We start from the raw sequence: 20876 nt of genomic DNA, 5'->3' as shown, positions 1-20876 counted from the left end.
ATTAGGCTGAGGGTGCCAATACTTTTGTCCGGCCCATTTTTGGAGTTTTGTGTAAAATGACAATTGATTTGACTCTTCCATTCTATTTAGTGGTTTTTTCATTGCAAGCAAAATAAATAAGAATACTAATACCAAATCATTTGTAATTGCAATCATTGTCTTCCGGGGGTGCCCATACCTTTGGCCACTGTGTGCGCGGCTTGTTCGAATCTATAATTGCTCCGGTTGCATCAGCCTCAAATGCAAAATATTTCCACACGACTCTTTGAGCAACCTGGCTTCTCAACAAGCCGGCGTGTTGGACTTCCACTCCCACTGGCTGAAGCCACTGTTATTAAAGACCGAAAGTTTTCTTCTTCAGCGCCGCTGGCTGCTGCTCTGTGCTGCTCGCATGCGTATAGTGCCCCCTTCAGTTTCAGCACAGCTCGCCGAGTGAAAAGTTAAATATTCGTTATTAAATATACCTCCACTGCGGAGTTCCGAACACACCTGATTTATCATGTAGAATTTGTGATGTCGCATATCTGAACTGGTCTCGCAAAGGCAACAGCAGAAGTCACAGGTATGTAATTTGTTGTGAGTTCTTGCATTGTGTTAGTTTTGTTGTTTGAACTTCAGCCTTGCATGAACTCACTGACACTGTCACATCATACATCAGTTTTTGTGAGGATCTGTGTGTGCAGACTAAGACCTTCTGCACGTACAACAACGACAAACCTTGGTTTACACCGAACCTCAGGAGGCTGCGCAAAGTCAAGGAGGAGGCCTACACCTCTCTGCCAATCCTGATCCCTCAACAGTGTGGAAAGGTCTGCAGAGCATCACGGGGTACAAGAAACGAACCCCCCGTCCTGTGGAGCGCCCAAGGCTTGCTAACCAGCTAAACAGGTTCTACTGCAGGTTTGATCGGTCCTCCCACACAACGGGACTTCCTGCAGCACAATCTACATACTCACCTCTCCCCACAACTACTCTGTCCACACCTCTATCATCGTTGTCACCCACTCTCTCTTTTGCAGAGGCCGCGCCCGCACTCCAGATCCGCGAGGAGGAAGTGCGCCAGATGTTCCAGAGACAAAAGACCAGGAAGGCACCGGGCCCAGACGGCGTGTCACCTTCCTGCTTGAATGTCTGCGCTGAGCAGCTGGCGCCCACCTTTGCACGGATCTTCAACCGTTCTCTGGAGCTGTGTGAGGTGCCCTCGTGCTTCAAGAGCTCCACCATCGTTCCAGTGGCCAAGAAGCCCGCCATCACAGGTTTGAATGACTACAGACCTGTCGCACTGACATCTGTGGTCATGAAATCTTTCGAGAGGTTAGTGCTGAACCACCTGAAGGATGTCACGGGCCCCCTGCTTGACCCCCTCCAGTTTGCCTCCCGGGCAAACAGGTCAGTGGATGATGCGGTCAACATGGGACTGCACTACATCCTGCACCACCTGGACACCCCAGGAACGTACGCCAGGATCCTGTTCGTGGACTTCAGCTCGGCGTTCAACACCATCGCTCCTGACATCCTCCAACAGAAGCTCATCCAGCTTGCGGTGCCTGCCTCCACCTGTCAGTGGATCACCAGCTTCCCAAGGAGACCCTTCACCACTTTGACCCCTCACTATCCGCAGTAATACTATTCTCTCCACAGACACCTTCAAGTTCCTGGGAACCACAATCTCTCGGGACCTGAAATGGTCCATAGACTCTGTCCGGAAGAAGGCCTAGCAGAGGCTGTACTTCCTGAGACAGCTGAAGACCTTCTACACTGCCATCATCCAGTCTGTCCTCTGCACCTCCATCACTGTCTGGTTTGGATCAGCCTCCAAACAAGACAAGCACAGACTGCAACGGACAATCAGGACTGCAGAAAAGATCATTGGAATCAACCTCCCATCTATCCAAGACTTGTACCTGTCCAGGACCAGGAAACGTGCAACGAACATCTCTACAGACCCCTCTCACCCAGGTTGCAGTCTGTTTGAACTACTCCCCTCCGGGCGGCGTTATAGAGCTCTGTACGCAAAAACCAGCAGACACAGAGACAGCTTCTTCCCCCAGGCTGTTGCTTGGATGAACTCACACCACTCTTAGAGTCTCAGAGTCATTGCTGTCCAATAACATCCTGCTCTCCACACCTTTTTTGAATTGTCTACACTGTTTGTACTGTGTGTCCTCTCTGCATCCATTGCAGCCTGGTCATCCTGGAAGAGGGACCCTCCCATCTGTGGTCTCTTCTCAAGGTTTCTCATTTCCCCTAGTTGGAGTTTTGAGTTTTTCCTTGTCCTCCTGGGAGTTTAAGATCAGGGGATGTTTGAGAATATTTGTCATTTTTCACATGTCCTGAGTGTTATTAGTCATCTAAATGTTGAACAGAGGCTGTGATGTACCGAAGTCAAATTCCTTGTTTGGCACGCTCAAACATGGCGAATAAAAACTCTTGAATCTTGAATATATATATACACACACGTTTATATAATGCCCATCTCAATATCAAATGTTTTTTCCACCATTTTCTTTAAAATAAAACTGAACACGGTCTGAATAATTTGCACAATAAAGTGCACTGCACACTGTACCTCATCTCTGGTGGCCACAACACGGAGTTTGACAACGCCATCTTTTAGCTCCTGTTCACCAAGAATCGCCACAAGGGGGATCCCAGAATCCTCACAGTGCTGTAGCTGACTGAGCAATTTTGGGTTCCTCTTGTACATCACCTCAGCCTTCAAACGAGCACAGAAAAAAAAAAAGAAAAAATCTCCTATTAGTACTTTGGCACACTGAATTGTGTAAACTACTGATTATTAGGAGTGCAACAGTATAAGTATAAATTAGGGATGCACCGAAATAGAAATTCTTGGCCGAAACCGAAAACCAAAAACGAGGAAACCAAGGCCGAAAACCGAAACACCGAAAGAAATGATTATGCCAGTTATTAGAACCACAGCATTTATGGCTACATGTGTACTAACCTCACTAAAATCAAGGCATTGCAATAAACCAGTTACAAAAGTATGAAAATATTTATTTAGCACTGACATTACAACAATGCACAATATAAATTAAAATTCAAAAATAAAATGAAATAAAAATAAAATGTTTAACTTGACCCCACTCATGTGTACATTAAATAATAATTTACAGGCTTATAACTGACTGGCCTGCTGAAAGACTGTAAAATTAAATATGTTCTCTTGGCAGAATCACTGGAGAACTTTCTTGCCTTTTCAAAAACGTTTGCCACAGACGGAGTGGGCGTGCTCGGTGTCAGTTTCCTTTTCTGTGTCGCCTTCTTCTCATATTCAGAATGGCGATCGGGATGTTTGGATTTCAGGTAATGAATTAAACCCGACGTGGAGAAACTTTTTGCAGATGCACCCCTCTTGAAATTTCAGCATTGCATGTTTTGCAAATCGCTATCCGTGGGTCTTTCTCTGAGATAGTGAAATCAGTCCACACCGCAGACATGCTGGCTCTTATCCCGTTTTCCCGCGTGCTGGCTGCGCTGTTTGCTCACGTCATCACAAGTTTCGGCCGTGTTGTTTCGGTGATTTAGGTCTTTCGGCCAAAAACCGAAAATGCACTTTTGGGTCATTTTCGGCCGAAAATTTTCGGTGGCCGAATTTTCGGTGCATCCCTAGTATAAATATAAAGATTCTATAATATGGGACACTTTGGTATGATAACAGGCATACCCAACGGTGCAAGTTCCTAAATGGAACATTAATTGAGTGACAGGAAGTGTGACTGCTTCGCCCGCTCCACATTATACCCCATAAACAAAGTGCAAGTCAGCCACTGGCTAGCAGAAGCATTTCCAAATGTGCCTAGTAACTGGTTTTATTTTGGAAACTACCCAAGTTATTCGCACAAAATCTCACATATTTTTGGCAACATGGCAAAGAAAAAAAAAGTATGAAAATCTATTGGGTACAGCACTGTTTGAAACTATTTGTAAGTTTATTAACTGCTACTAAAACTCATACACTTCCTAGGACTATTTTCGCCTCAAGAATCCTAAAGTTCAATACCAAGTATGTACTGTATTTGTACATTGGAACTTCGCCTGTGATAGCGAACAACTCGGATAATGACCAAAGATTTTGCAAAAAAAAAAATGCCCCGGTTCACAAACAATTTTTAAATTTTAGAGCTGCAAGTACCACTTTCCTCAAATAATCTATTATGTTGATATTTTAAATAAATTTCAAAAACATTTGTTAAATTCTTATCCCTTTATGATTATTTAAAAAAAAAAAAAAAAAAGAGGCGGCGGCACAATGAAGAGCTGGTTAGGCCGTCGCCTCACAGGTCAGAGGTGCAGGATTGGACTCCGGCCTTCCGGTGAGGAGTTTAATGTTCTCCCCTGTGGGTGTTTTCTCCAGGTACTGTTATGTTTGCCCTGCAATTGGGTGGCAACCGGTTCAGGGTGTCCCCAGCCTACTACTCGTCATCTGGGATAAGCTTCAGCGCACACGTGTCCCACGTGAGGATAAGCGGTACAGAAAACAAATGAATGAAAATAATAATATAATAATAAAAAAAAAAAAAAAAATCTATTAATTCCTTGGTTACATTTGTGTGAGTGGATGAAAAATTTACTCGCACTATGGAATAATTTAGGGGCCGAGGGCCAATTTTGTGCATTTTAAGATACCCATCAAAGAGGACCACATATCTGGTAACATCCTCTTCATTTTTCAAAAAAAAAAACATTTTTGGTACTCTTATCTCTTGCACATTTTTTTAATTTATTCGTTACTGTGTAGGATACTCTGGCCAGAAAACCAATCTGGAAACTGCCCTGAATACGAGATGCATGACGTAGTTGCTATTGTCCAATGACAAGCCTCGAAATGTGTTTTGTAAGTTTCTTTTCCTGTTTGCCAGTGTCGGGATCTATGCACGGGTTAGATACAGTTGGTGGTTGAAGTTCATGTCAACTCTAAATGAGCGCTATCTGAGTTGATAATTTGCTATACCTAGCTAAAGATCGCAAGACAGACCAAAACACTTGCTAAAATAACATTTTGTCACATTAATCACCTTGGGAAATGAAACATTTGGTTGTTAGGCTTGATTGGGAATAGTCCTTATTGTTATCTTTTCTTTTGAAAACTCAAGTCTTCTGTAAGATATCAGGATGAACTCAAAGTGTCATTGTGAATTTTGCTCATAAAATTTATTGATTCGCTTTGTTGGAAGTTGAGTTTTTTTGTTTATACCTGTTACTCTCCTGACAAAGTATGCATAACGTCACAAAAATTAGCTACACAAAGCATTTAACAATATTCCTCTTGTTCATATTGTTTGCTAGCAAGCACTACAGAAATGGACAGCTGTATTGTATGCATATTTTAGGAAGATATTATCCGATAACCCCTTACAGACACAGTGAGCGATTTTTATTCTGAACATATACGACAATTAAAAACAATGAGAATAATAAACTGAAATATTTGCAAAAAGCTTAATTGCATGATCAAAAGGATTGCAAACTGAAAATTACTCCCATCTCTTGTTTACTGAACCTATGCTTATATATGAAACAAGCTTTACATTACATCACAAATAATTGTAAATAAATATTAACGGGGTTGGCACGATGGAGCACTGGTTAGCGCAGTTGCTCTCCTCTTTGAGTCTTCTCTGAAGAGTGGCAACATGGGAGCCTCAAAACAACTGACAAATGACCTGAAAAAGATTGTTCAACATCATGGTTTAGGGCAGGGGTGTCAAACTCATTTCACATTGTGGGCCACATGCGGCCTCGGTAGATGTCAAGTGGGCCGGACTGTTAAAATTATACCATAGTCTGTTATAAATAACCAAAATATCATGTCTTTCCTTTTTTTTAGTGTAAAGAAGCACAAGAAAATTAGGAAAATGTTGAAATTTAATGAACATTTGTTTTACAAAACATTTCATGAAACACCTCAGATTTCCTTAGACAAATGTCTAAAATGTCTTCGGCTGTTGTGGTGTCCATCATTGGCACCAACTCAAGAAACTCTTCAGTAACAGTCAATGTCTCATCAACTCCACGAATACCGTATTTGCCGGACTATAAGGCGCACCGGACTATAAGGCGCACCTTCAATGAATGGCCCATTTTAAAACTTTGTCCATATATAAGGCGCACCGGAATATAAGGCGCACCATTAATGCAATCACAATATAATAACTTGAAATAGTGAAAACAATAACAATATATCAATAATATTAATATCACACAACACTCAAAATTAATGTAAGGCTTACTTTAATAAGTACAAAACTAAACAGATAGATCAGTAAACTTCAAAAGTTAAAGTTAAAGATTAAAATAATAACAAATTAACAATTTCATGAAAGTGAATGAATTTTTTATTAGATGTATTAAGTTTGTTTTATTGTTATTGTTGTATGAATAAGAAGGGTGATATTGGTGTTTGTGACAGGCCAGGTTGCATCATGTCAGATTTTTAATCCAAATCAAATCATTCTCCATTTTATCTTTTTTATTTCAACTTCAGACGCCACAAATTACTTTATAATCACAAAATAATGATCCATAGTCTTTTTGATTCATGATTCATAGTCTTCAGTGGACCACTTATGATTGATTTTATGACACAATGCTTCAGGCCAGTTTAAATTTAGACGCGGGCCGCATTTGGCCCGCGGGCCAGAATTTGGTCCATATATAAGGCGCACCGGACGATAAGGCGCACTGTCGGCTTTTGAGAAAATTTGAGGTTTTTAGGTGCGCCTTATAGTCCGGTAAATAAGGCCAGTTGTGCCACGTCTGTGATATCAGTGCTCTCGTAAATTGCAACGGAAAATGCAATAAATGACTTGACTCCGTTTCAATCGGCTGTCTAAATCTGCTGATAGGTCCGAAATCCTCTCTGCTATAGTATTTCTCGTCAGGCTAATATTAGCAAAAGCTTGTCGTTTCTCGGGACATACAAGTTCAGCCACCTTCATCATACATCGTTTAAAAAAAGTTACCGTCGGAATACGGCTTTGATGCTAATGCTATTTCGCTGGCAATTAGTTAGCTGGCTTTTACCGCTGCTTCACTGACTTGTCGGCTCTGGATGAAAGTTGACTGCTGTTTCCTCAGACCCGCCTGCAATTCGTTGATCTTATCTCTTCTCACTTGTCCTTGCAAGCCGTCATATTTTTCGCTGTGAAGAGTCTCGTAGTGGCGTCGAGTATTATATTCCTTCAATACCGAAACTGGTTGCAAACACACCAAGCACAAAGGTTTTCCGTGCATTTCTATAAATAAGGACGTGGTCCATTTTTCATTGAAAATTCTACACTCCGTATCTACTTTTCTCCGTTTGGATAATGACAGGGTAGAAACAACGTCGTAACAAGCACCAATTGGCGCATTGCTGCTGTCTGCTGTGTTGGGTCTGTCTTCTCTGATCAAAACAATGTTGTCTTCTACTCTGATCAAAACAGTGTGCCCCACATACCGGCCGTATGTTTGACACCCCTGCCTAAGACGATCGATATGAAACACAAAAACATAAAGGAACACGGCAAAGGCATGCGTATCATCGAGTTCACGACAGAGGATGTTGTGCCAAAGTAGGTCTCCCCTGCTGCAGGAGCGGCACGCATTGAGTGAAAGATGGAAGCCGTTGCTGTGTGGCAGACAGTACCAGCTTGTTTTCAATAAAAACATGAACACACTTTTGTGTTTGTCAATTTCCATCTTTAGGTTCCTTTTCTTTTATTTTATTTTTTTAAGTTCTCACAGGCGTTCTGCGCGAGGTGCGTTCAATGACCACTCACACAGTCGGAAACCCATTAACCCTTGTTATCATAATCATACTGTCTTTGAGCAAGACATTGAACTTTATTTTGCGCCCAGTAGGGCCTGGTTCATGGCACCATCACTTTACTTTTCCTGTATCTTCTTGGTGTATTTTCACCAAGTGTGGCAAATTTGAATAGGTGCCCCTCTCTAGAAGCAAAGTTACAAGGGTACTCATTCGAACAGCAGCCCTATTAGAATAAGTCAACCCGTGAGAATAAGTACCCCTCCCTCCCCTCCCGTTTTAGTCAACGTGATTCCTGACGGCCTAATGACTTTTTCACGTGGCTCAGTCATAGAGTGATAGTCTCACAACTTATAAGTGGCGGGTTTAATTCTTAATTGCACCGAAATGTAATAACAGGTACATAACCACATTTTAAGGCGTACGTCGAAGCACACAATAATTTATTAGCCTAACTTTGTGTCTTCTCGGGGGTACTTTAAGTAATTATAGAAAATTAGAACCTCCCTAAGCAAAGTTAGGAGGTCAAGAATAAACTGACATTTATCTTTTGTAATAAGAGTTTGAAAAAGCAAAAATAAAACTGTTGTTTTGGTTTTCTGAATGTTTTACATGGAAAAATGGGGGCAAAAAGTGACTTTTGGGATGTCTGGCACGCATTATTTGCTTTCACATTGATTCCTATGGGAAACGTTGCTTCTACTTACAAACGTTTCTACTTACAAACCCAACCGCGGAACCAATCAAGTTCATAAGTTGAGGTACCACTGTCGCACGCACGCACGCACGCACGCACGCACGCACGCACGCACGCACGCACGACCGCACGACCGCACGCATGCACACCTATATCCATACCTATGTCTAAACCTATACCGATAGGTATTGCTTTACTAACTGTACCTACACACGATGAAGAACTTGGTATCAGAGAACTGTGGCAGAAGAGGCAGTGCAGAGATTTAACCTTAAAACTAAGGTTTGTTGTCATGCTGTACGGTATGAAATATATTCTGTGTTATGTGGATGGCCTTGGTTTGCCAAGAAACTGTAGATGAAAATTTGTTTTGACTATATGTCCATTCCTCTTTCTGTGCTTCTACCTTGTCGTGGTGGAGGGGCTTGCGTGCCTTAGTGATCCTGAGAGCTCTGCCAGCGGGGGGCTACGGTCTAATCAAGCCAGACAGGTCAAAGATGAAAGGTCAGACGAAAAGTGGCACCTGGTCCTCCTGGTAGGGGCTTGGGCATAGGGGCTAACAACCCCTTACCGTAAAAACGAGGGTTACAGAAACTACAACAAATGATTAACCAAACACAACCCTTGGACCCGCTGAAGACTCAAGCCAACCAACTAGCAATACGATTGCTCCTGATGAAAGCCCTGAGGGAAGTTAGGAACATGATGAGTTTTCTTGGGCCCAAATCCAAGATACGCCTTGGAACATGGAATGTTCACACCATGTACGAGACATCCAGGCTAGCTCAACTACGCAAGGAAATGGACAACTACAAGTTGGATATCCTTGGGGTAAGCAAATGCAGGTGGACAGGCTCAGGTAAGATAACTAAATAAATAATTAATTAATAGAATACACTAAAATTCCCTGCAGTGTATGTTTTAAGCACCATTTCTCACAGTCAAGGCATGGAAGTATGACCATAGTGGCAATATTGTTTAGTCATTTAGTGCTTAATGAATTAAAATTTCACAAGATATGTCACTAAGATGGGTAAAATGCACCTTATACTGTACACTGTGTAATAAAATTAGCAAATTGCAATGTAATTAATTTAACAAATAATTTAACACAATTCCAAGGTAGTATTCTCCACTTTTTGAAATTTGCTATACAAGGTGCACATAGCATATTTTTGGATCATTTACATGCCTTCCATTACCTCACCCTCAATGGCCATTTATATTACGACAACACCAATAGAATATATTTAATAAACCAACCCATAACGTCAATTTAAGTCACACAGTGTGTGCGTAGCTTAGCTCATGAGAGAAGCTAGCCAGCTAACTAGTAGGCTAACGGTTGAGGCTTACTTTACTCGTAATAAACATTGCCAAACTTAAACAACAAATAAATAACATAGCTACCTGCTAATGTGGAAGCTGCTGCTTTCTCTCAGAATATCTTGCGTTTTGCCATGTAGTGTTAAGCGAAAACCAACAGCCAACTTCACCCACAGCTGTTGTATACCTACGTAGGCCTGAGATCGGCTGAATAATGTCACGTGATTTGTAGCTTTGCGTGCTATTGGTTCAACTGACGTAGTAGGCTGCCGTGCTGCCTGCGGATTTAAACTTCAAAATGAGAAATTACATGTGCTAAGAAACAAAATCTGATTAAGATGACAATAAATTAAAAAAATTAAGAGATCCAGTTCCTCCCTTGTCAGCGATCATTGATGTAAAAAATGAAATCAGATAAACGGCCTCGGCTCACCACCTATTCAAATAAAACGTACTTCAAGCTCTGAACCTGCTGCTGTTTATACAAAAGATTTCTATTTGTTCTCTTCTGTATGAATGTCAACTGAACCGTGACTTTAAAACAACGGTAGATACCCAGGTGTGACTTTTGGCATACTGTAGACCCCATTTGATTATAGATTATATCAGTGGGTAGTATAAACTATTGACACTGTAGTAGTTTAAAGACAACAGAAATAACAGCTCATCTTGACCACACTTGCAAATGAAAAGTAGAAAAGCCTAACCTTGATGCCAGCGTTCCAAAGTTCAGTGACAAGTTTGAGTCTCTCCTCCATCAAGTTCTTCTGCGCAGATGCTACCATCACCTGCACCTCGGTTGTGCGTATCTTCAAAGCTAAAGCCTAAAGAAAACCATTCCTGTGACTCTTGACAGTAAACTTCAGTCTTGCTTTAAGCCAGGGGTGTCAAACTCTTTTTTTTTTACGGGCCACATTGTAGTCATAACTTCTTTCGGAGGGCCATTATGACCCAAATAAATGTATGAGCACCTCATATTATATACAGCAGGGGTGTCAAACTAATTTTTTTCGCGGGCCGCATTGTAGTCATAGCTTCTTTCGGAGGGCCATTATGACTGTCAACCCAAATAAATGTATGAGCACCTCATATTATATACAGTATAAGCTACAGAACAAACTGACAAATAACTCGTTTTCAAATCAGACGAGTAAAAACTGGTCACGTATTTAAAAAAAAAAATTATTAAAAGTGAAGACAATTTGCAATTCTAGTAATGACACAAATTTGATGCACAATTTGTCTTCGCGGGCCACATAAAATGATGTGGTGGGCCGTATCTGGCCCCCGGGCCTTGAGTTTGACACCTGTGCTTTAAGCCGTAAAGAATAAAGATTTAACATGAAAAAACATACAAAACAATAGAGCTCAGAAACATACTCCATACATACCTCAGCTTTTTGCTCCATGTACGAGAAGATTCTCTCAATGCCGATGCTGACACCAACGCATGGTACTTTCTTACCATTGGGGTCAAACATGCCAACCAACCCATCATAGCGACCCCCTCCAGCAACGCTGCCCACACTAACACACTCATCAGCAGGTGAACCATTTCGAACTTCAGTGGAACATGACTCTATACCTGCATGAGACAACACTGCTTCATAGATAACTCCTGTATAATAGTCCAGACCTCGAGCTAGACTGAGGTCAAACACCACCTGGAGATGACAAGATAACAACATTAGAGCAACAGTGATTAATAGAAATACTGTGTATATGTATGAAATAGCAAAACTGGGTGTATATAATCCCATAGTTAAGGATATTTTGTACCTTGTTTGTAACCTGAAAAAGTTGCAAGTAGCTGAAGAGCAGTTTTATGTCTGATAGACCTGCACAAGCTTGCTTACTCCCAGACATTTTCTGGTCTTGAAGGAGGCGCTCTGCTAGGTCCAATCCGCCTACAAAAAACAGAAATGGGTACCTTTTAAACTTCCTGCAAACTGAAAATAAAAATGTCTGGTGGTGTGTTTATTTTACACACCAAACAGAAGACTGCTGGTAACAAGCCCGACAAATTTGAATGGGGAGGGCAAATACATACAATGGGATAAAAAACAATTAAAAAATAGAGCCCTCTATCAAGTTGTCAGACACTGAGGGCGTGTCAGCTCAACTTTTACTTGTCACTCATTATGATTTTACAGTCTGCAGTGCTCCAGAGTGTGCCTAGTTTATGCACGTGGCGCCCTAATTTTATAAAGGTGTAACTGACAAATTTCAGCGGTAGCACACATGGCAACCTGCCAATGGTGGATAGAAAAAGGTCGCCTCGACTCAAAACCTCTCACAACAAACACGCACATCATGTTCTCAGCCAATCGGAGATTGTGAAGGGTGCGACCCTCTTCCGATGGGCTGTAGTCCAGATAGTTCTGTCCCAAAGCCCTGACATCACCCTAGATTAACAGCTGTCGAGTTCAGTGGTGCTGACAAACACGTGAAGTTGCTTCTAAAAGACTAATAATTATCCCCTCTGGGCAATGAATATGTTACAAACCATGATAATCCCTGAGCTAAAATTCACATGGATAGCACTTAAGGCAATCACTATGTGCTTGGTAAAACAACTACTTCACAGACATCTGTCTGAAACCATATTAAATAAGAGCATCTCCAAATTTGCACAGCAGAATAGCAGGCTGATAAATGTTTTAAATCTACAGCGAAAATCTACTCGCTAAATTAACCTGGAAAGAGTAAAGAAATTACAGTACGCAATATGTCGGTGAGGAGGAGAGGACTCTAAGGTTAAATATATTAGCATGATGATGATGATGATAGAACTTTATTCATCCCACAGCGGGGAAATTTGCTTGTCACAGCAGCGCATACGAGTGCAAGAATACAAGTGCCAAAATTTCAAAAAAGGATAAATAACAGACAAGGACAAAGACAAGTGCCGCTAGTAGAGACGAAACACAATTTTATCAGGTGCCACGCATGTTGTCGAGTCTGACAGCAGAGGGAATGAAGGACCTGCGGAATCGTTCCTTCCTACACCGTGGGTGTAATAGTCTGCTGCTAAAGGAGCTGCTCAGGGACCGCATAATTTCATGGAGGGGGTGAGAGGTGTTGTCCATGATGGATTTATGATTGATTGATTGATTGATTGATTGAATATTTATTGATCCCCAGGGGTGGGTAAATTCAGGCCCCAGCAGTACCCATACCAAAGAGTGGGTATACAACTCAATAGGCTCTCTCATAAGGCTGCCACACAACGGCGCCACAAAGAAAGCCAGAAAGTGCACAAGATAAAAGCCATCAAAGCAAAACAAAGCTAAAAGACAAAGGAAAAAAAGTAACAGCGGCCAACCAGCACCCCTCAATACAGGAGAACACCCCAAAACACACAAAATAGCCTCCACGGGGTCCATAGACAGGTGTAAGGGCAGTCCAGTTCAACGGCGCCCAATGGACCGTGGTCGTGAATCGGTGAAAACATCACAAAGCAGGCAAACGTGTGAGCAGCGTCCTGGGCACCCAGTCGGGGCACGTGCAGATGGTCACCACGGGGCTAGCATGGCGAAAGTCGTTGGTTCCGACGAGCACGAGGGAGCGGACTCCCCACAGGGGTTGCGGCTGCAAGGCCAAGGCGAGGGACCCGGTCATCACTGGCCGGATAAGCAGGAAGCCGTCGTAGAGTTACGCCGGTCTCGACCGATGATCCCGGTCCCAGGAAGAAAAGAAAATAAATAAAAATATCCGATCCGAAGAGACACCGAGGTGCGGTAGAAGGCACCAGCATCGCTGAATGGACAAAAACACAGAAAGAAAAAGGAGAAAAGAAGGAAATAAAGAGGAAAAGAGAGAACACTGCTGGGAGGCGGCCACTCACGGCGCCATACCAAGAAGATTTCAGCTTAATTAACATCCTCCTCTCAACCACAACCTCAATGGAGTCCAGCGGACAGCCCAGGACAGAGCTCGCTCTCCTGACCATCTTATTTAGTCTCCCCCTGTCCCTGTCCGTACTGCCCCCACCCCAGCAGACTACAGCGTAGAGGATGGCTGAGGCCACCACAGAGCTGCGCTACATCTCCAACAGACATGCCAGGTTCACTTTCTTCACTGTCAGAGTCTTTTGCTGTGCGGCTCCTCGAATATGATGCCGGCTTTTGCGAAAGCTCGAACAACAGTGCCAGCAGACATGTTAGCCCAAGCTTGTACAAACCGGATTTGGTTGAAGTTGGGAAATTGTGTAAAATGTAAATAAAAACAAAATACAACAATTTGAAAATCCTTATCAACCGATATTCAATTGAATACACTACATACCATATTGGCCCGAATATAAGACGAGGTTTTTTGCATTGAAATAAGAGTGGGGGTCGTCTTATATTCGGGGTTTAGACATTATACCCATTTTCACTTGTGCGCAGCGGTAAGTTATAGATTGCTGGTATCGACTGAGTATGTTGCTGTGATCGTGTTGTCCGATCGCGGTTTGCTTCGTGTGCGCGCCGTTTGACAGCTCCGGCGCGCTCATAATCGGCTGAGTATGTTGCTGTGATCGTGTGCGTCTTTGACACAAAGTGAGTACCGTATTTTTCGGACTATAAGTCGCTTTTTTTCCCATAGTTTGGGTGTGGGGGGGCAACTTATACTGAGGAGCGACTTATAAGTGAATTTTTTCAGACATTTTCAAAATAAAAAAATAAAAAAGTGACACCGCGATAAACGAACCGCGATGTAGCAAGGGATTACTGTAATTTGAATTTCAAGTGACGTCAGCAGCGCGGCGAGGCGGTTGTTTACATAAAGGACAAAGATTCGATCACGGGATGACAAAGATGACGAAGGGCCCCACGTACTAGCGGCATCATTAGCGGCTTTGTTTGTAAGTGACACGGAGGACGAAGAGTTTGAAGGATTTAATGATTTGGAGTTGAAAAACTATTATGGCTTTCACGCACGCCCGGTCCTACTCTACGGAGCTCTCTTTCACCTCCGTGGATGGAAGTCGGGGGCCGGCGCTCGGCCGGGAGGCTGTCCGGGGATGGTGGATGGGGCTCGGACATGGCTTTTACGCACGCCCGGTCCTATTCTATGGAGCTCTCTTCCACCTCCGTGGCTAGAAGTGCCACCTCCGGAGATGGCAGTCCACGCCGCCACACGCCTGGAAGTCGACGCCGGTGCTTGGGGCCATGTGGCGGTGAACTATTTATGTTACAGTTATTTGATATATTTTATTTCGTGTAGCAACTTTTATATGTTTTTATCGTTACAGTTCAATAGTTGTTGGCTTGTTGAACTCTTGTTTTGTTAAAGAGACGTTTACCAAACCCACGTCTTTCCTTGTACTTTCTTAACGCTACAATATAGTTATATACGAGATCTGTGGAATAACGAGGCTGACGTCAGGGCGCACGCTGTTGACAAAGGACGAGGAATTTGATTGATGGATTTAATGATTTGGAGTGACACAGATGGTTTGATATTATTGCTTAGATAATAGTTATTTGATATATAATTTATATATCGTGAGATGGGCCTGTGAAAAATTTTTAAGTGCAAGCGCCGTCGCAGCGCGCACCCGGCCGGCATTGTTGACGTAAAGGACGATCGATGGATTTAATGAATTGGAGTGACACAGATGGTTTTATAAACGTGTTATTTATGTAATAGTTATTTGAATAACTCTGAATGTTACGTCAGGCCCGTTCTCAGCTCTTCGTTTGTATACCTATCGTTTAGCCCAGCGGTCCCCAACCACCGGGCCGCGGGTCACTTGGTACCGGGCCGCCAAGCCACACAGAAAAAAAAAAAATGTTTTAATCGACGATCAATTAATTCAGGTCAAAACGCTCGTCCCGGTCACGTGACATGTTTCCCCAGTCGAGCCCGCAAAGCTAGCAAAATGAGTAAGTATTTATTTTGAAAAATATAAAAAAATTGGCGATTCTCTCCCAATTACATCCGTCGGTTCAGGTCAAGACGCTCGTCTCGGTCACGTGACATGTCACCTCAGTTGAGCCCGCGAAGCAAGCAAAAATGAGCAAGAAACAGAGATGTTTGGAAAGCTTCTTCGGAAAGGGAAAAAAGCCCAATGAGGAGACGGAAGAAGAAGAGGCTACGACTTCTAAGAAAAGGAAAGCTGCATTTAAAAGACTATGACACGCCAAGCCCACTCTGCATAATATGTGGCGACAGGCTAGCTAACGAGGCAATGAAGCCCTCAAAACTGCTTCGGCACATGGAGACCAAGCATCCTGCATTAAAAGACAAACCTTAACCACTTCGGGTGTCATTGTCTCCGATTACGCCTAGATGGGACCGGCTCGTTTTTGAGAAACAAGCTCAGTGCTCCCACTAATTCAATGTAATGGTGAGTTTTATTTTAATGTCGTTTATACTTGTTTTTATGCCAGTCGTATCATTTTGTTTCATCGTATTCATATATTTATTATAAATGTATTATTTATTTATATAAATGTATTATTTTGTTATATAAATGTATTATTTATTTATATAAAGGCCGGTCCGCGAAAATATTTCTGACACGTAACCGGTCCGTGGCGCAAAAAAGGTTGGGGATCACTGGTTTAGCCTGTTGTTGCTAGTTCAAGTCTGTTCTTGGTGTTGGATTTTGTCGAATATATTTCCCCCCAAAATGCGACTTATGCTCCGGAGCGACTTATATATGTTTTATTTCACGTTATTGTGCATTGTATGGCTAATGCGACCTATATTCCGGAGCGACTTTTAGTCCTAAAAATACGGTAATTCTAAATGTTATACATATGATTATTCTTAAGCAAAATGGCCAAAAAATGGCAAAAAACGCATTGATTCTAATATGGGTCATTTTTTACCCACTTATGGAAGACTGTAGGGTTCAGTCACTCATGCATCTAAGGGTTAACGTTCTCATGGCACTCTCTACTACGTCCGCCTTACAACAACACACACACAGGGTGCACTGCAAATCCATGCCCACACTTCCCCCTTTAACATTCTCATGGCGCTCTTTACTACATCCGCTTTACAACAACAACACACATAGCGCGCACTGCATAATAGGGCGCGCCGCACATTTTGAAGAAAATCTAAGACTTTTATCCGCACCCTAGAGTTGTGAAAATACAATAGCTTCTTCTTAAAGTATGGCGCTAAACCAAATTTGATTACGTAGCCAGTCTTGTCCTTGCCACACGCAAAGCTTTTTGCTATCTTTGAGTCATTAAACATATTGCGGAAGCGCTCTTCTATGATCTCATTGGAGGTGTATGAGTGGTGTTTGGTCGCTGTGTGCAGGCAGCACAGCACCTCTGCTTGCAACCCTGAAGTGGGGCATAGGGTCTGCCTTCTGAAATTGTACTCGTAGTTCTGATAACACTCGCTGGCAGTGGCTTGCTGGAGAGCGGTGTAGGTTTGCGGGAATGTAGCCATCCCGCTGTTGCAAAACATTGAAATGTTAACGTGCCCACCCAGTCGGTGCATCCTTAACTGGTGTCTTGGGTTAGACTCCATGCGCGACCCTACGGCATACAGCCACATCTAGATGATATGAATGTTTTTTTACAGACATGGCAATACGCCTCTCGGTTGTTACCAATAACCGGCCTAAGCCAATATCTGAATATTGCGTCCTCCAACCAGATATAGAAAAACGTACATTTCAGTCAGAGTCAGAGTCAGCTTTATTGTCAATTCCTTCATGCTAAGACACACAAAGAAACCGAAATACCGTTCCCCCTATCCCACGGTGACGAGACACAGTACACGAGCAACACACAAGTAAAACAACGGGGAGAGAGTTCAGGACCCCAACAGCCTGGAGATCACAAACTTCGCCAGTGGCGAGCAGTGCTGGCATCCCACAACAGAGTCCCGGCACCATTCGTCACGGATGTAGACGCACAGTCCACCTCCTCGCGATGTTCCCCCTCGTACAATGGCCCGGTCCGCCCGATAGCACGCCATCCGCTCCAGATGCACAGCAGCTACGCACTGTCCGGTCCGCAGAACTCAGCAGGCATGTTGATGTCCAGCGATCGAACGTTCGCCAGAAGAATGGAAGGCACGGCCGGGCGAGCTGGGTTGGCCGCCAGCCAGGCCCGGACGCCCAACCGGGGGAGGAATAGCAGGCGAGTCCGGCGACGCGCCAGGACGGAGCAGACCGAGCCTTTAATGTCCCCGCTTCAAAGTCCAGATCGCCACAAAACTCGCTTTCGCCGATGTCGAGCAGAACCAGCCCGCCGCACTTGTAGCACAACCCGGTACGACGAGACGAACACACAAAACTGTCGGACAAACCCACATTAAACGACAAAACAAAACACCGTTCGGGACAGAGAGAGGCCGCTGCGTGTGCACGCGCCGCCATCTTACTTCCCCATGACTTCATTTTGCCGTTACGAGGGAATATTAAGTAGGTGTGAATTATTTTGTTAACAATTTTACTGCGAACGCACACTGATAGACGTCACGAACCTTTTTCTTTTTGGCATCGACAGAATTGCATTAACGCCAAACACTACAACATACCGTAGGTCACAGGTCGTACTCGAAAATATAATTTATATAATAAATGAAATTACCATAATTTCCGGACTATAAACCGCTACTTTTTGCTCGAGTTTTGATCCCCGCGGCTTGTCATCCGGTGCGGCGTATTTATGGATTTTTTGTGATTTTTGTGATGACTTGATCACTTATACACTCATAGAAAGGCTGTGGACCGCTGTTGTGCGGCATGGCTTTGCTGGGCTAAGGGATATGTGACAATCACTGGGGAGAAGAATGGTGTGTTGATCGCATGTCGATCCGCCAGGCAAATAGTGCCGTGTAATTGACACAAAGAAGAGACAGAACGAGATAGAGATGGACATTACTGAAGAAAGGAAGCTTTTATACACAAACCCTCATTATGGGGGACAAAAGAAATGCATATGATGCCGCTTTTAAGTTAAAGGCAGTCGATTTGGCTCTTAACGTAGGTACTACAGCTGCTCATGCACTGTAGAGGTTTCTTCCAGTCACGAGGGGGCCCTGGTGGTTGATGACATCTTGTTGCGTCACCCTTTTCTTTATTTCCCGGTCACGTCTACTCTGGAGCTACAGTGCCTTGCGAAAGTATTCGGCCCCCTTGAACCTTTCAACATTTCGCCACATTTCAGGCTTCAAACATAAAGATATAAAATTTTAATTTTTTGTCAAGAATCAACAACAAGTGGGACACAATCGTGAAGTGGAACGAAATTTATTGGATAATTTAAACTTTTTTAACAAATAAAAAACTGAAAAGTGGGGCGTGCAATATTATTCGGCCCCCTTGCGCTAATACTTTGTAGCGCCACCTTTTGCTGCAATTACAGCTGCAAGTCGCTTGGGGTATGTCTCTATCAGTTTTGCACATCGAGAGACTGGAATTCTTGCCCATTCTTCCTTGCAAAACAGCTCGAGCTCAGTGAGGTTGGATGGAGAGCGTTTGTGAACAGCAGTCTTCAGCTCTTTCCACAGATTCTCGATTGGATTCAGGTCTGGACTTTGACTTGGCCATTCTAACACCTGGATACGTCTATTTGTGAACCATTCCATTGTAGATTTGGCTTTATGTTTTGGATCATTGTCCTGTTGGAAGATAAATCTCTGTCCCAGTCTCAGGTCTTTTGCAGACTCCAACAGGTTTCCTTCCAGAATGGTCCTGTATTTGGCTCCATCCATCTTCCCATCAATTTTAGCCATCTTCCCTGTCCCTGCTGAAGAAAAGCAGGCCCAAACCATGATGCTGCCACCACCATGTTTGACAGTGGGGATGGTGTGTTCAGGGTGATGAGCTGTGTTGCTTTTACGCCAAACATATCGTTTTGCATTGTGGCCAAAAAGTTTGATTTTGGTTTCATCTGACCAGAGCACCTTCTTCCACATGTTTGGTGTGTCTCCCAGGTGGCTTGTGGCAAACTTTAAACGAGACTTTTTATGGATATGGCTTTCTTCTTGCCACTCTTCCATAAAGGCCAGATTTGTGCAGTGCACGACTGATTGTTGTCCTATGGACAGACTCTCCCACCTCAGCTGTAGTTATCTGCAGTTCATCCAGAGTGATCATGGGCCTCTTGGCTGCATCTCTGATCAGTCTTCTCCTTGTTTGAGATGAAAGTTTGGAGGGACGGCCGGGTCTTGGTAGATTTGCAGTGGTCTGATACTCCTGCCATTTCAATATAATTGCTTGCACAGTGCTCCTTGAGATGTTTAAAGCTTGGGAAATCTTTTTGGATCCAAATCCGGCTTTAAACTTCTCCACAACAGTATCCATGTCCGTTACTTGTTTTTTGTTTTCCCGTTTTCAGTGCACCCGTCTCTTCTTTTATTTTTCTCGTGTTGTCTTCCGTCCACCTCGCATCCCCGCAGCTCCGCTCTCACCTATCCGTTTCCTCTCCCTCGGACTACCAGCTACGTTAGCCAGCTAGCCAACAGCCAACTGGCCAAAGCCACCGCCGGGCCCTCCTGCCTCCCGACTCGGAGCCTGTGGCCGCCTGCTGTGGACTCGACGGCAGCTCTGGCCCGGCTCTCTGGCCTTCCGTCCGGCGTCCTCGGGGGACGTGCTCCACTCCCTGCGGGCTCGCCAACCGTGGCTCTGCTGTGTGCCGCCGTGGTGCGTTCGGGCCTGCCGTTCGAGCGGGTGCAGTCGGGGTCGACCAGCGTCACCACCTGGTCCACTGCTGCTTCCACACGAGGCTGGGATCCTTCGCCGTCGCCGCTACATCTGGACCGGCACTTCACCGATGGCTCACCCATCTCCTCTTTTTGGACTACCAAAAAGGCTCACCCCCACCTCCCATACTGGCAACCTCAACAACCTCCGCTCCCGCCCCTCCTGCTCCTCCATCCATCTCCTTCGCACTGCTGACCGATGTCCTGTTAACTATAACCTATTGTCTCTCCCCCCACAATCCCTCCAGGTGCTGCAGAGATACTTTTATAATCTGTTTGGGGGATCCTTTGGGGTCATGGTAGGAGCGTTTACGTCGCGATCACGTCAAGTAATAATTGATATTAATACTATTATTAATACTATGCTATTAATACTTGCGAATTCTACCCAACACTTTGAAGCCAAGCTGAAAA

At 43.8% G+C, this 20876-nt stretch overlaps 2 protein-coding genes across 4 annotated transcripts in view; one reads left to right on the top strand and one right to left on the bottom strand.

Annotated features, from left to right (window-relative positions):
- The window catches only part of tctn1 (tectonic family member 1), a 1200810-nt gene that overhangs the window by 303732 nt on the left and 876202 nt on the right, over window positions 1-20876 (top strand). The gene's annotated exons all lie outside the window — the stretch shown is intronic.
- The window catches only part of hars (histidyl-tRNA synthetase), a 74093-nt gene that overhangs the window by 2359 nt on the left and 50858 nt on the right, over window positions 1-20876 (bottom strand). For 2 of the 3 annotated variants that reach the window (XM_037262858.1, XM_037262857.1), the window contains 4 exons: window positions 11574-11701; window positions 11186-11458; window positions 10502-10618; window positions 2570-2716 (listed from right to left, as the gene is read on the bottom strand). In XM_037262858.1, coding sequence (XP_037118753.1) covers window positions 2570-2716; window positions 10502-10618; window positions 11186-11458; window positions 11574-11701 — 665 coding nt within the window. The remainder of the gene's footprint in view (window positions 1-2569; window positions 2717-10501; window positions 10619-11185; window positions 11459-11573; window positions 11702-20876) is intronic. The other variant, XM_037262859.1, reaches the window with a different exon arrangement.

The sequence above is a fragment of the Syngnathus acus genome, chromosome 10 (genome assembly GCF_901709675.1).
Source record: "Syngnathus acus chromosome 10, fSynAcu1.2, whole genome shotgun sequence".
NCBI classification, from domain to species: domain Eukaryota; kingdom Metazoa; phylum Chordata; class Actinopteri; order Syngnathiformes; family Syngnathidae; genus Syngnathus; species Syngnathus acus.
This window is presented reverse-complemented; position numbering and strand designations above follow the sequence as displayed.